Source organism: Trichechus manatus, unplaced genomic scaffold, assembly GCF_000243295.1.
Source record: "Trichechus manatus latirostris isolate Lorelei unplaced genomic scaffold, TriManLat1.0 scaffold00162, whole genome shotgun sequence".
NCBI classification, from domain to species: Eukaryota; Metazoa; Chordata; class Mammalia; order Sirenia; family Trichechidae; genus Trichechus; species Trichechus manatus.
The window spans coordinates 542,200-558,683 of NW_004444098.1; the positions used below are offsets into that span (position 1 = coordinate 542,200).

General features: G+C 40.4%; 1 protein-coding gene and 1 pseudogene across 1 annotated transcript in view; one reads left to right on the plus strand and one right to left on the minus strand.

The window, feature by feature from the left end:
- Positions 1-14,769, plus strand: part of CLTRN (collectrin, amino acid transport regulator) — a 36,666-nt gene extending 21,897 nt beyond the window's left edge. Inside the window, exons 5-6 of the mRNA XM_004386323.1 lie at positions 3,584-3,778; positions 14,613-14,769. Of these exons, the coding sequence (XP_004386380.1) occupies positions 3,584-3,778; positions 14,613-14,769 (352 nt within the window). The remainder of the gene's footprint in view (positions 1-3,583; positions 3,779-14,612) is intronic.
- On the minus strand, positions 4,073-4,753 carry LOC101343287 (40S ribosomal protein S2 pseudogene; annotated as a pseudogene).
- Positions 14,770-16,484: the final 1,715 nt, after the last annotated feature.

Genomic DNA, 16,484 nt, shown 5'->3' on the forward strand with positions numbered 1-16,484 from the left:
TGGGTAACGTTTCATTCTGTTATGCATGGGGCCGCTATGAGTCAGAGCTGACTTGATGGCACCTAACAACAACAAGGACATATTGGAGAAATGAAATAAAGTAACTGTCCACAGCAAGGATTTGTAAGTTTCTGAAATGCATATTTTTCTCTTTACCAAGGAGAAATACCTAGTGAAAGAAATCATTTGTTTTCTGTAAAATATTAACATTTAAGATAATGAGTATATAATCAAAAGCCAAAGGTTTTGTGAACAGTCATCTTGTTCCCTTGCTGAAGCAAAGGAACTGAGGATCTATATCAATGGAACTGCTTTAATCTGCTCTAACAGGAAGGTTTGAACTAAATAGTTCGTGCACTTTTGCTGCTAAGAATACTTAGGGAGTTAGAGTTAGGAATATGTATTTCATGTGAAAAGGGATTTTATTCAAGTCTTGTGAACGAGAGGGCTGCAAGGAAAATGAAGGCACTGGGGTTAAACCAGACATCCGTTAATGTGAGGAGGTAGATTTGAGTGTTTGGGGTGAAGGTAGAGTATGTACCTGAACTTGGCTGGAAGCTCTCCAATTGGGAATTCCAGTTGTGGATAGGGATTTAATCTGTACCTGAGCTAGAACTTCCAATCACCCTGAGAGGTGATGGAGCCCATTCTCAGCGTGAGTGAGAAAGTAGCAAAGGGTTAACCAGGTAGCTAGAAAGAGAATGCAGAGCAATGTGTCATTCTTTTTGTTTGTTTGTTTTGTTATACATTACTAGTGAGCTTCATTATTTTGTGGAAAGGTGTTCCCAGATTATCAATAATCAGTTATGAAAAGATAAGCATCACATAGTTAGATAAAAATGACCAGTGGATTATCTGACTAGGGTTCCCCTTCAAATCCATGAATGATCACGCCTCAGCATAGATTTTCATTTTCTAATAATGGTTTTTGCTGCTAGCCTGGGGCTGGTCTACAGAGATGCTGAAGCCATCACTATCCGGCTCTAATACAGCAGCCACCAGCCACATGTGGCTATCGAGTACTTGAAATGTGGCTAGTCTAAAATGAGATGTGCTGTAAGTGTAAAATACACACCGAATTTCAAAGACAGTACAAAAGAAGTCCTTGGGAGGTGCAAATGGTTAAGCACTCTGCTACTAGCAGAAAGGTTGGTGGTTCCTAGAGGTGCCTTGGAAGAAAGGCCTGGTGATCTGCTTCTGAAAGGTCACAGTCTTGAAAACCCTATGGAGCACAGTTTTGCTCTGCACACATGGGGTCGCCTTGAGTCAGAATTAACTCAGTGGCAACTAACAATAACAACAGTACAAAATAAAATGTAAAATATCTCAATAATTTTTAAATATTAATTACATGTTGAAAAGATGCTTTCTTGGATATACTGGGCTAAATAAAATATGTTAAGATTAATGTCACCTATTTATTTTTACTTTTTAAAAAACAGCATCTAGAGCATTTTAAATCATACATGTGGCTCAAATTTTATTTCTATTGGCCAGCACTGCTTTAGAAGTAGATGAAGTCGACTTGTATAGAATGAGTAAAGGCCATCAAATATCTCCAAGAAATTGCCTAGTTTGCAAATTCCAGTTAGAAATGCACACATTTTGTTTCAGCCAAGTAAGTCTCTGATGCCAACCCCTCCCTAACTACCACCACCACCAAAAATGTAGATTTTTCCCAGTAAAAGTAGCACATTAGCCTTTATATTTTTCTAGAACTTCGGGCTCCCAAACCACCATTTACTTTAGTCACAGGGAACTACTTGTAGCTTACTGAGCAACTCATACTATAACATGTCTCCATTCCTATGCTCATTGTTACTCTTGGTCCTAGAACATTCTCCCTGCCCACTTTTGTCTAAGGAACTCCTACTTGTCCCTCAAAACATAGCTCAAGAGTTGCCTCCTCAGGAAAGCAGCCCGGACTTCACACGAGGATGTCCTTGCCCCTCCCCTCTGCTCTCGCATTTTGCACAGTGCTGTGATTATGGATGTACTCATCTGCCACCTTTCTAGACTGTAAGCTCCTTGGCATTTTTATTTCACTTTCTGTTTCCAGAACTTTGCATGGTAACTGATACTTAGTCAGTTTTCAGCAAATGCTTGTTGAATTCATGGAAAAAAAGATCAAATTGGTGAATAACTCACTCCTGGCATCATGTTTTCTTTTCTGATCCCCAATTTCTTTGCTTCTTATGTTTATCACCCACTTTTTACATATAATTTTATCTTTTAGGGATGCTGGGTTTTTTTTCCTTTTAATTTTATTTATTTTGTTGTGTTGTTGAGAATATACACAGCAAAACATACATCAATTCAACAGTTTTCTACATGTACAAATTCAGTGACATTGATTACACTGGGTTGTGCAACCATTCTCACCCTCCTTTTCTGAACTGTTTCTCTCCCATTAACACAAGCTCACTGCTCCCTATGGTTTCTATCTAATTTTTCGAGTTGCTGTTGTCACTTTGATCCCATATAGATAGTTCTTAAAAGAGCATAATGCTCAAGGCAGACATTTTTTACTAGTTAAGCTATACTATTGTTTGGCTTTAAGAAGACTTCAGGGGATATTGTTGTTTTAAGATTTAAAGAGTATCTCAGGGCAATAGTTTCAGGGATTCATCCAGCCTCCATGGCTCCAGAAAGTCTGGAGTTAATTATAATGTGAAATTCTGTTCTGCATTTTCCCCCTTTTGATTGGGATTCTTCTGTGAAGTCTTTGATCAAAATGTTCAGTAATGGTAGCCAGCACCATCTAGTTCTTCTGATCTCATGGCAAAGGAGGCAGTTGTTTATGGAGGCAATTAGCCACAAATTCCATATCCTCCTCCTATTCCTGATTTTCCTTCTTCCTCTGTTGCTCCAGGTGAATAGAGACCAATTGTTGTGCCTTGGATGGCTACTTGCAAGCTTTTAAGACGCCATGCACTATGCAACAAACTAGGAGGTAGAACAGAAGCGCTAAACACATTATTACGCCAGTGAACTGGGATGCCCCATGAAACCATGATCCTAAACCTCTAAACCAAGGAACCAAATCACATGAGGTTTTTGGTTGTACATGAGCAGCCTCAACAGCTACCCCCCACCCCTTTTTTGGTCATTTTTGTAAATATAACTATTACACAACTTTTGCCAATTCAACTTTTTACAGGTGTATGACTTATTGACAGCAATTATAATCGGCTGTGCAACCCTATAGGGCTGTTGGTATTTATATAAGCTACCTTTAATAGAGTTCTGTGATTCTAATCTAGAAGCTACCTCTCAGGAAAGAAAACATGGTGGGCAGAGCTCAAAGCTCAGGACTTCTGGTTACTTCTAGGGCATTTGTAACAGTGGAGGGCAGCAGTGCATCAACTAGCACCTCTCTGGCCGGCAGTACTGTAACCAGTTAAAAGAAAATCACAGCTTGATTGCCTTCCACAAACTTTCTAGTCAACCTAAAGTCTCGTGCTCGGGGGCTGCTTTGTTTATAGAGATGTTTATAATCATGGAGGGCCAGGTCTGTACTGTCTGAATCTAATGTGTTGTTTTCTTCTTGTTTTGTTTGCTTTTAACTATCAATGCACTTTAGAATGAATAGGAACCGGATCAACAATGCCTTCTTTTTGAATGACCAGACTCTGGAATTTTTAAAAATCCCTTCCACTCTTGAACCACCCACTGAACCAGCTGTGCCTGTTTGGATTATTATATTTGGTGTGATATTTTGCATCGTCATCATTGCAATCACACTACTGATTTTATCAGGGATCAGGCAGCGTAGAAGGTAAGAGATTTAAAGGAAGTAATTTAAAGAGCATTTTTCCTATTTCCTCATGACTTGAAAAATAAGATTTTCCCTTGGTTGAAAATAATACCTTAAACCTGAAACTTTTTTTAAAAAAAATGATAATTTTCAACCTATCACTTATGCTCTTGTTTTTGGTAAGTTTTAGAGTCTAATATCTCTTACTTAACCATGGCTACTCTCTATACTACACTGTATGAATGTTTAATATCCAGACTTGGTTCTTTTTTTCAGGCTTAATTAATTCACTTCATTTTTCTTGCATAAAAACCACTATGTGGTGGCCACAGCTGGAGCCTGGGTCCCTGCACAGAGACTCTGGCGTGGGTCTTCACGAGATGGTCAGTGAATTCCTGGTAGGGAGACTTGGTGAACGTTGTCTCCTTCCAGAGATGTGGAGTGAGATTGCTGGAGGTCTCGGAGATGGCATCAAAGGTGGCCTTGGTGAAGTTGCCCATGGTGGCAGCGCAGCCCCTGGCCGAGGTATAGCAGTCATCAAAGTCGGCCATTATCAGCTGCTTCTTGGGCACGGGGGCTGAGACGATGCCAGTGCCTCTGGACGTGGGGTTGAGGACCCACCAGCACAGAGCTGCAGTGGCCAGTCACCTTTCAGGGAACAGTGTGGAGCTTGCTAATCTTGTTCCCCTAGTAGCGTTGCTGCACGGGGACAATGGAGAGCTTGGCCAGGATAATGACCCCTTGGATGGTGGTGGCCACCTCTTTGGAGCACTTAACACCCAGGCCAACATGGCCGTTGTAGTCCCCAATGGTGACGAATGCCTTGAACCTGGTCCACTGGGCAGTACGTGTCTGCTTTTGCACAGGCGTGATTTTCAAAACCTCATCCTTGAGGGACATCCCCAGGAAAAAGTCAATGATCTCAGACTCCTTAATGGGCAGGGAGAACAGGTAGATCTCCTCCAGGGACTTGATCTTCATGTCCTTGAGCAAACGGCCCAGGCTGCTGTCAGGGACCCACTCCTTGTCCTCAGGTTTGCTTCCTCAAGCTCCGCAGCCTTGGCCGTGACCCTGGCCAACAGGCCACTGCTGAAGCCATTTGGTGTTTTCTCAGAGAAGAAGCCAGACTTGATTTTAATATCCCTGTTGTGGTTTTGTAAGCTGGATATACAGAGCTTTCCTAAGCAAGCTTTTCAGGTCGTCATCCACATCCAAATGCCAGCAGTCCCACAGTTCTTTCCAAGTCTTATCACCTTGGCCTGCCTCTTCTTGGCCCAGTGCCTGCAGGCTGCCATCTTGTTCCAGATACACTCACACTGCTTTATGCCTCTGTACCTTTGATAGATGCTCATCCCTCTAGTGCCTATGATATCACATAGAGCCGTGTTCCTCAAAGCAGTGTTTGAGTCAACTCCCTGCATCAGAATCACCTGGATGTAGGTTCCTTGGCTCTACTGCAGACCCACTAAATTAGCATCTCTGGAGAAGATGAATTTTAATGAATATCCAGGTTATTCTTATCTACTTAAAATTCGAGTGCTTCTAATTTAACTACTTATGTATAGATTCCCAAAGGAGCCCTGGAGGTGCAGTGGTTAAGGGCTTGGCTGCTAACCGAAAGGTCGGTGGGTTCGAACCCAACGGCTTCTCCTCAGGAGAAAGATGTGGCAGTCTGCTTCCGTAAAGATCACAACCTTGGAAACCCTGTGGGGGCAGTTCTGCTCTGTCTTACAGGTTGCTATGAGTCGGAATCAACTCCATGACAACAGGTTTGGTTTTTATATAGACTCCCACTCCCCGAGTTCATTTACCTGGATTCTAGAACCATTTGCAAACTTTGATGTCTAAATTATTGATACTATTCCAAGAGGGAGAGTTCCTGAGGTAGTGGGGCAGGAGGAGAGGAGACGGGATTTCTCAGGCTGATGAAAGGAGAAACCATTTTTATTTACAAGTACTTCTGATCCAGAGGGGAGCTGGGGAGAGTCCTCAACTCTTCGCTAAACACCATGATGCTTCTAAACCTTCCTTTCTGATATGGAGGAAAAGGAATTCTGGTAAGTGGGAATCACGGAGACATGCTTTGGTTTTCAAAAGAGTTGATGCCCACAGTGGACATGTGGGATGTATCTGGCCAAGTATGTGTTTGACTAAATGCTTCTTCTGAGGTTTATTACTTTCCATATATGTTTCACCCATTACTAGCAGAAGGTAATCATTTTCAATCTTGAATTCTGTAATTATTTTTCACAACTGATAAGTAAAATGCTATGGAATAAATGTGGTTTATTTCTAGTCCCTGAATGAAACTCAAAGATCAAGGTCAAATTGTGCTCACTGCCTTTTTCCTGGTGACCTTGGCATAACACGTAACGCAAAGGGACTTGGTGCAAGGTGTTTGTTTGGTTTGGTTTTTGTTTTGAGAATATTAAGAAATGTTCTCTTGCAAGATTTGAGTACCTTTGCTGAGTATTTCTAAATTTTGTATTAATCCTGAGATGTTATGCTTCTATGGTTTCTAATGATCGTTTGTTGTCGTTGTGTGCCATAGAGTCGATTTCTACCCATAGCAACCCTGTGGGGCAGAGTAAAGCTGTGCCCCATAGGGTTTCCTAGGCTGTAATCTTTACGGAAGCAGATCGCCAGGTCTTTTCTCCCACAGAGCTGCTGGTGAGTTCAAACTGCCAACCTTTTGATTAGCAGCTGAGCGCTTTACCCAATGTGCCACCAGGGCTCCTTCCTAATGATTGTAACCTTAGTGAATTCACTTCATCTGCTTGGTTCTCAGTGCCCTCATGACTACAATATAGGGTAGGAGTTAGAAGAATGGACTCTGGAAATAGATTACTTAGATTCAAATTATTTATCTTTGACATTCCACCCTTATCTATAATCCATTAACTCTGTTGATATCAGGAAGCACAGGCAATGAATCCAGGAAACTGAGCTTGGGATAATGTGGCTTGTGGGTTAAGAGTCAATTTGGTAAAATTTTGCTGTCTTTGCTGTCTGTGTATAGATAACTTTGACTTTTCTAGAGCGACAGTGAGGTATAGCGGAAATCAATTATTAACTGGGTGGGATAAAAAGAGTTAAGACAGTAGAGTGATTAGAGGGGTGCCTGGCACACAGCACTCAATAAGCTTTGGCTGTTGCTGTTATGTCGTTATCCTGCCATTTGCTGGTCTTTCAGCTCGTTTGTTCTAGGATCAGCTATCTCCTTCCTCCTGAGCAGATTCTGCAGTCACAGAATAATTGCGTGCCTGGGAGAAGTCACAACTTTGCTTTCACAAATTCATTTCTTTCTCAAACTAGGAAAACAGATGGACAAATCCCTTGTGTAAACCTGGCAAGCATCAATAATTAGCGAATATAGTCAGGACAATTATGACAACCTTCTGAAGATAAATCGATTTGTTGTGTTTTAAGTTTGTACAATTTGTGGTTGGCTTCCCTCAGGCAAATTATTGCTTCATAGGTGAGGAGAGGGTGCGGTTAGAAATGGAGAGCGCCCCCAAAATTGTAATTAAAACTCTTTACAATCACAGACAAGAGTTGCCCCCAAAACCTTTAGTCATGAGGGAGATAGTCCAAGAAAAGTCCAACAATCCAATTCAGCTCTCGTAAGGCTGTACCAGCCAGCTTCAGCTCATCATTACAACTGCCATCTCCTTGTGAAATTATTTGAGCAGGCTTCCCTATATTGTTGTCCCCCAATCTAATTGAGAACAACAGTTTGTGGAAATGAGATATTCGTTGAAAGAAAAATCTTAGAAAAGTGATTTTTTACTTTTGGGAAGCAATTAGGGTGCTGGGCATGTGGGAAGGCAACCAAGATGAACTTGCCTATTTTACAATAGTGTCTACGCTAGATCTGCGTCTAGCCCCAGGTCAGAAGCAGATGTCTTAGTTATCTGGTTAGCTTCATGATGATGATGGTGATGATGGTGACAGTGGTGATGATGGAGGTGATAGTGATGGTAGTGATGGTGGTGATGGTGATAGTGGTGCTGATGATGACAATGACAGTTATGATGGTGATGATGATAGTGATGGTGATGATGTTGATGATGTGATGTGTGTTTTAGTAGAAAGAGCACTGGACCGAGACTCTTGGTCTTGGTTTCTAGACCCAGGCCCTGGCATTTATTAGCCGGGGTATCTTGAGCAGACCACATATGAAAAATGAGGATTGTAATATTTTCTCAAATAATGATGATGATGAGAAGACCAAATCAGAAAATATACCCAAGTGCTTTATACTCTGGAAAGTACTATGTCGATAAATCAAATAGTAAAATAAATAAAAGTTACTAGTATTACTCTCACCGTCAAAAATCAGTTCCAAAGTGCTAGCTAATTCAATAGAACCTGTCACTTTGTGCTATGCAAGGAGAGTCACAAACAGCACAATTTCGGACTTGCATGTATATAGTAGTGTTGACTTATGAATATAATATATATAAATAGACTGTTAGAATATTCAGGTCTTAGGGAGGGACCTTAATGGTTCTATAAATCCATCCCTCCAGAAACCAAAGCCCAGAGAAGTCAAAATATTTTATTTCTTTATCGACCATCCATTCTGTGATAGAAACTGTAGAAAGTATCATGGAAGAAACAAACCTAGTTAACACATGGATGGTCCTTGCCTACAAGGAAATTATGACCCTGTAGTTAGTTGGTAACAAAGCCAGGTCAAGTACTCAGGACACAGAGTCTTAGTTAAATGAATTAATAGTCTTGAAAATAGAAGTGTAAATAAAATCAGATTTAATGTCAGATTGACTCTTTTTTTTTTTTTTTTTTTTTTTGGCTGTTCTTAAATATATGTAGCCAATAGGAATCAAATGTAAGTGTGTTTTGGATGGAGCCTGGAGAGACTAAATAGAGTTCCAGGTCAACTCCTTTCACCAATCTTGTTCTGCTCTGAAAGACAATACTAAGTACCATTTATCAAGCTCCTATTACATGGCAGAAACCAGACTAGGTGCTTTGTATACATTGTCTCATTTAATTCCCATTGCAATATTATGCAGATTTTATTATTATTTCTGTTTTTTAAATGAAGGAAATTAGCTTCAAAGAGATAAAGCAATTTGCCTACAGTCAGATGGTTGGAGAGTAGCAGTTGCCGTTAGTTGCCGTTGAGTCTATTCCGACTCATAGCGACCCCATGTGTTACAAAGTAGAACTTCTCCATTGGGTTTTCTAGGCTATAATCTTTACGGAAGCAGATTGACAGGTCTTTCTCCTACAGAGACTCTAGGTGGGTTCAAACCACCAACATTTAGGTTAGCAACCGAGCACTTAACCATTGCTCCAGGTCTTCTTGACGCCAGAGTCCCCTGGTCTAACTGTGCTGCAATGTCCCCTCAGATTGTTCCAGTAACACTTGCTTTTTCCCAGGAATCATCCAGGCTGATTATGAGGACAGTTCCAATTCCCCAATAATTGATTCTGTCCTCTTTGAAAAACCATATTTGTCCATCCTTTGTTGTTTTTTCTGGCTATTCTCGGGCCTTGACTTTTCAGCCCTACCTTGTTCAAAGACGGAAATTCTCTTTCTGCTTTGACCATCACTACTTTAGCAATTTCTGTTCCTCAACAACCCACAACTCCGAGGGCCACCTGATACTTAATCTTGGGCCCTCTTTTGCTTGCCTTCCATCTAGATTTATGAGCAAGATGCACTCTCCAGACTCCTAGGAGCTAGTTCCAGATAGTTAATCACGGTTTGTTCATCCTCTTCCGGAACACCTGACGTTGCAGGAACGGCGGAAGACATTAACACTCAATTTTATTTTTCAGGAAAAAGAACTCATGTTTTTAGCAGAACATCAAATCAGAATGATCCAGAAAGTTTTATTATTCTTAGTAAGAGCAATGCACAGGCAGTGAATCAGTTTATTACCGCACACACCATGAAATGGACAAAGTACTGTGTATTACTCTTCAGTAACCTTTGAGCTGCTTATCATGTCCACCAGCCAGCGAGTTCCTGACACTGCAGTTTGTGAAGCCCAGCAATGTAAAACTCAGATGGACCTAAGGTCGCAAAAGAACAATCTGGATCTAATTTGCCACCGACTCGACTGAGTTGGATAAATTTCCACAGTGATTGCCCTCATCCAGTTGTGTCTTCCTTTTTAGTTCTTCCCCGTTCCTTTGTGATGCTGGATGGATTATTTTGCCTTTGTGCCTGGGAAGGAAAGGCAAAATTCCTTGTAAAGATCTGCGTGTGTCCAGATCTCCGCCATTTTCCTTCTAACTCTATTAGAATATTTTTATGAAAGAAACTGCAAATAGACACCTGGCAACCAATTCTTTCTAAGATACCATTGGATTGCCACCTGTTTCAGAATGCTCCATTCAGTAAGATACTTTTGTAATAGGAGCTTCCTACATACATAAATTTCAGGATACAATTTGACTGTTTAAAATCTGTTTATTTTTTAAATTTTATTTTGTTGTTGAGAATATACACAGCAAAAATACACCCTTCAACAGTTTCTACATGTACAATTCAGTGACATTGATTACATTCTTGGAGTTGTGCAACCATTCTCACCCTCCTTTTCTGAGTTGTTCCTCCCCCATTAACATAAACCCACTGCCCCCTAAGCTTCCTATCTAATCTTTCGAGTTGCTGTTGTCACTTTGATCCCATATAGATAGTTCTTAAAAGAGCATAATGCTCAAGACAGACATTTTTTACTAGTTAAGCTAAACTATTGTTTGGCTTTCAGAAGACTTCAGGGGATATTTTTGGTTTAATGTTTAAAGAGTATCTCAGGGCAATAGTTTCAGGGCTTTATCCAGCGTCCATGGCTCCAAAAAGTCTGGAGTCTATTATAATTTGAAATTCTGTTCTACATTTCCTCCACTTTTGATCAGGATTCCTCTATGGAATCCTTGATCAAAATGTTCAGTAATGGTAGCCAGGTACCATCCAGTTCTTCTGGTCTCATGGCAAAGGAGGCAGTTAGTTGTTCATGGAGGCAATTAGCCACACATTCCATATCCTCCTCATATTCCTGACTCTCCTTCTTCCTCTGTTGTTACAGGTGAATAGAGATCGATTGTTGTGCCTTGGATGGCTGCTTGCAAGCTTTTAAGACCACAGGCACTACGCAACAAACTGGGAGGTAGAACAGAAGCACTAAACACATTATTAGGCCAGTGAACTGGGATGCCCCATGAAACCATGACCCTAAACCTCTAAACCAAGGAACCAAATCCCATGAGGTTTCTGGTTGTACATACGCAGCCTCAGCAGCGACTTTTTTCTTTCTTTTTTTGTAAATATATCACACAACTTTCACCAGTTCAACTTTTTACAGAAAATCTATTTGTTTTTGTGGAAAATTATTATTTACTCCAAGCCCAATGAGGAGTGATTTGGGGGGAGAATTTGCATTAGCTGAACATTTTTTTGCTGATAATTTATAAATATACATTTGCTACTAGGACATCATCAGTACTGAAACATCAATCACTCCTCTCTTTTATAATCCATGAAAAATAGGGAGAGGGAGGAGGAGTCAAATTTGAAGTTTTCCCCTTTCATAGAGCTCTTTCCTTTCACTTTAGGACAAGGACTGTGTCTTCCACACATAGTAGGAACACAAAACATAGCTGTTGAATGAACGTTGGACACTATGAATGGAAGAGATGTGGTTGATGGTTATAGAATGTAAACCGTCATTTAGGACCTGGACATGGAAAGTGAAGGATGCTCCTGTCCCCAGGAGGAGAGGCCAAAGCATTCTAGTCCTACCTGAGGGTGATTTCACCTGGCTGAGGTGATTCTTTGATGAAAAGTCCCTCTCATCACATTGACCTAGTCTCTATGCCTATTCATCATTTATTAAATAGTTATATATGAAATGGCTACAGTGCTCTTTCAGATAGCAAGAGAGACTCAGACTCGTTTCCCTTACCCATATACACATAATCCTTATCTGCAACTCTCTTCTGTCTCTGGTAGGTGTAAGTTCCTTTCTGGAAGGTTCTAGGACCCCATGCCCTGTGTCTTTATTCTCATGCCAGCCACCATCTTGACACTCAAGAAACATTAACTGAGTGATTTTGTGATTATTTAGTTCTTTTCTGTAGCATGAATCCTATCCCTCTCAAAATAGGCATATGTTTCTCTTTCACTTTTGATATTAATGATAGTAATTCTAATAATTTTGAATCATTCTGGATAATAGTTTCAAGGCATTTCTGATCACATAAGTTTGGGGCTCACAGTTTGATCATAGAGTTTCACAAAGCTCAAGCCTTGGCTATTCAACTCCTTCCCATAGTGCATTTACAAGTTAAACCAAAAACCCAATTCATTGGGACAAGAATTATTTATTTCTTGCTTTTGTTTTTCTTGTTGTCTGTGGGATAGGGTGAAGGGGGTACATATAAGAAATGTCACATGTCTGTATTTCCTCCCTCCCTCCCTTCTTTCTTTCTTTCTTGGTTAGTTTTGAATAACCTTAATTTTGAATTGAATATGGCGGGAGGACCATAATCTTCTCAGTGTTTAGGGCTTTAAAAGGTCTCCCTGCAACTTATTTTGAAAAATATCAAACTTTCAGATTGTAAATTACAAGAATAAAACAATGCACACCATATACTCTTCACACGGATACACCAAACATTAACATTTTGCCACATTTACTTTATCTCTTCCTTTTTCTAAACCATTTGAGAGTCAAAGACATCATGATACCACCCCTGAATACTTCAACATGCATCTCCTAAGAACAAGAACATTTTCTTACATAACCATAAAACAACGATCAGTGCAATTATTTAGTAGACCAAGCAGTGGTGGATCCCATTCAAGATCTACCTGAGGCTACTGTGTGAGTAACTTTGTTTACATCATTAGTTCATCCATTCATCCGTCCATCCATTTCTTTGTTCAGCCACCTAGCCATCCTCTATCCATCCATCTGACCATCCACCTCTTAGTTTATATTTCACCAGCCAGCCATTGATCTGCAATCATTGACCCATTCTTTTATCCATCCATCTATCCATTCATCCATCTGTCCATCTACCTAGCCAGTCAGCCATTTGTCTGTCTATCCAATCCTAAGCACATTAGTTGAGTGCCTACTCTGTGGTGCATCCAGGTCAGCTGTTTTACAAAATATATTTAAATTTGGATTTGTCTGACTAGTTCCTCTTGGTAAGAGTCACATCAAATTTTTTTCTGGAGGCAGGGAACAGAAACAGAAAAAAAAAGTGTGTGTGTGTGTGTGTTCTTCTCAGTGCCTCACATCTGGAGGTACTTGTCAGTTTGTCTCATTATTGGTGTTCACCAGATTTCTCCTTTGGCAAAATACAAGTTTCTCTTTGTGATTAGTATGTTGCTTGTGGGGGTGATACTTTGAGACCATGTGAATATCCATGTTCCCCACTAATCTGTTGATGGTTTAGTATTTGTTGATGTTCCTTGTCTAAATCAATTATTATTGTAGGGTTATTTTCTATTTCTATTAGTTTTTCTATATTAGTTGGCATTCTTCTTCTGTAAAGAAGAGCTTTCTCTTTTCTCCCCCTCCCTCTGCCATATTTTTAAAAGCACATTGAAACTGGCTTTCGCACAGGACTGATAGGAAATTCCATCTCGATCATCTTGGGGGCATCTTCACCACCTCCTCACCCACCAGAGACTTATCAAGTTCCCAAGGGCCTCCACAGTGGTGGAAGTCCACTCTGGTCATGACGGCAATGCCCGTTATCCCAGCCAGGGGATGAATCTGCCTCTCTGGTGTTTCCACAGATTGCTGGGACAAGAGAATCGTTGACAACTCTGGGAGCCTCATGCCTAACATTGTGCCTCCATGGTGCCACCATGGAATGGTGTCCAACATCCAACCTGTGCTAAGCTTAGGGAAATCTCTCTTCCCTCTGGTTGCCCAGAGAGGCACCTATCTCTCTTCCGCTCCACTACTACCTCCATGACATCAAGCATAATGGGCTCAGTGTCTTGGTCTTTCACAATTTTGGCATTCACAGGTTACAGCTTTCTACACTCCAAGGAAATGTTAAGGGTCTGGTTACTAGCTTGAGATGAGGTAGCAGTGTCTACAAAGAATATGAAACAGGAGAAACTCAAATAGTTATCCTGTAATGTAGAATTTTGTGCAATGACCTGGAGTTAAAGCTATGGATAATAGATGTAATTAGGAACTAACATATGTAATTAGGAAAATGTGGTCTGAGTTCCAAAAACCTGACTTACAAATGAGCACAACTATTTGTAATAAGTAGACCCAAACAGCAATATGTGCATTTTATAATGGTTACTTACTTTGTACAAAGTAATGTGAATTTGCTTCCTTATATATTATTTCAATTTGATTTTCACTCAGCATCTGCAGACCACTCATTTGCCAAATCCTGTGAGAGGAATTTATTACATTATTTGATTTAATTTTTATTAAAGTTCTCCTAGAGCTGAATTTCTGAACCTGCCAATGTACCATACATTTTCTTCACATCCCTTCATGCAATTTGTGTGTGAGTGTATATGTGCATATGTGTGTGTGTACAGGCATATTCATGTGTATGTGTGTGTATACAGACATATTGGTTTATATACATATATTCATATACCTTAATTTCAGTATTCTAAATAAGACTACTGATTCTGCTCAATATGTAGATATCATCCATGAAGATTTTTTATCTTGATAGTACCTTTTACCTCATCCGCTCTTTATGGTCTTTGAAATGTATTTGAAAATACACAATATCATCAATTATTTCCTCCACTGTGTAGAAAGCCATACCCAGCTATACTCTCTCCTCCTTAATCCAAATCATTCTCTTTATGTGCTTTTAGGAAGAACAAAGGACCCGCTGAAGGAGAAGATGCCGAAGATAAACGTGCAACTGCAGTCACAGTTGAAAATGGCATCCCCTGTGATCCCCTCGACATGAAGGACGGGTGCCTGAACGATGCCTTCATGAATGAGGGCGAGCGGCTCACTCCTCTCTGAAGGCCTGCTGGCCTGCTTCCCCAAGAAGCTCAACACTGATTTCTGAACGACTGCCTAGCACCTCAGAATATCAAGGGCAGATGACGTATTTTGCTTCACCATTCTTCTTTTTAAAGAAATTTTTAATGCGCATGAAAATAAAAGGCAATTGATTACAGCAACAAAGAAAATTGGAATCGTACTATTCAAAATATTATAAAATATTGCTTTGACAGCACAAGTGCGTAAGTGTAGTCGGGTGGTGTTTGTAGTTACTGACTTAAAAATGCCTTAGTATTTAAGCATATCCAGAAATAAGCTCAGGCCAGTATATATACACACACACACTTAGAAAAGTATTCTTCCCAGTGAGAAATGTCTGTAATAGGGTGTAGAAATCGTTGAAAATGAATCCCTTTGAATATGTTTAATCACTCTGTCTATGACTAAGTAAGCAAGAGCAAAAAGTAATTATCGTAAATGAGATTGATAAAAATGGAAGTGTTATTATACAGGGTGGAATTTGATCCTGTTATCATCCCAACAGTTGCTTATATAGTTTCTGAATATCAGCCTCTAGTAGGACAGTTCTGTTTGTTGATAATGTCTGTGATTTGTAAAAGTCCAGTCTATGCTAATTTAATAAAGTGCTAATCTATCTTTTTTTGATTGCATGACTGATTGTGGTCTGAGATCTACTTGAATTTAACTGTCTGGGCTTGTGGCCTGGGCATTTTCACACTGAGGAATGTAGGAAGCCAAATTTTTATTGGTTAATGTTCAGTCTACTCTACATCCCTAGAAATTAATTATTTTTGTTGCATATATCCCTGTTGGAAGACACCTTGTAGTTTTTAGACTTGATTTCATTTCCGGAGAGGGCACATATCCTTCCATCCTTCCTTCCTTCTTTCTTTCTTTCCTCCCTCCCTCCCTTCCCACCTTCCTTCCTCCCTTCCTCTCTTCTGTATTCCTCCTTTCCTTCCTTCTTTTCTTCTACAATGGTGAGCAAAACCAAACACAAACCCTGCCCTCATGGAGCTGAAAGTTTACAGAGTCAGCGCTCAACAAATGTGTGTTAATAAACAAGCAAATGAGGTAGTAGCTGTCACAAGCCCATGGTCCCTCCTGGACCCTCTCCATTGTACCACCCAGGAAGCTGTACAGAAACAATGATGGGGGAGAAGACATGGGGACTGAGGAGACAGCAGAACATAACTCCTCTCCCTCTGACAAAATGGTAGGAGCATAATTCCTATCTGTTGACAGAACTAGGCTGCTCATTGGGCTGGTTATTGGTCTTTAAGGAATTATCTTTAAAACAAAAACGAAAAACCGTTGCTGTGAAGTCGATTCTGACTCATGGTGACCCCATGTGTGTCAGAGTAAAAGTGTGCCCTGGTTTTCAATGGCCGCCATCTTTCAGAAGTAGATCGCCAGGTGCCTCTGAGAGAATTTGAGCCTCCAAACCAGTTGAACACCACCCAGGGCCAGGAATCATCTAGACCACTGCTTTTCAAACTTTAATGTGCATATGAATCACCTGGGGATCAGGTTAAAATGCATATTCTGGCTCAGTAGCCCGGGGTGAGGGCTGAGATTCTGCATTTCTAACCAGCTCCCAGGTGAGGCTAATACTGCTGGTCCCCAGACGGCACTTTGACAGTGTTGGGGAAAAGTTACTAAAAACAAAATCTACCTCCAACGCAGAAAAACCTCTCCATAAAAGTAGAAGA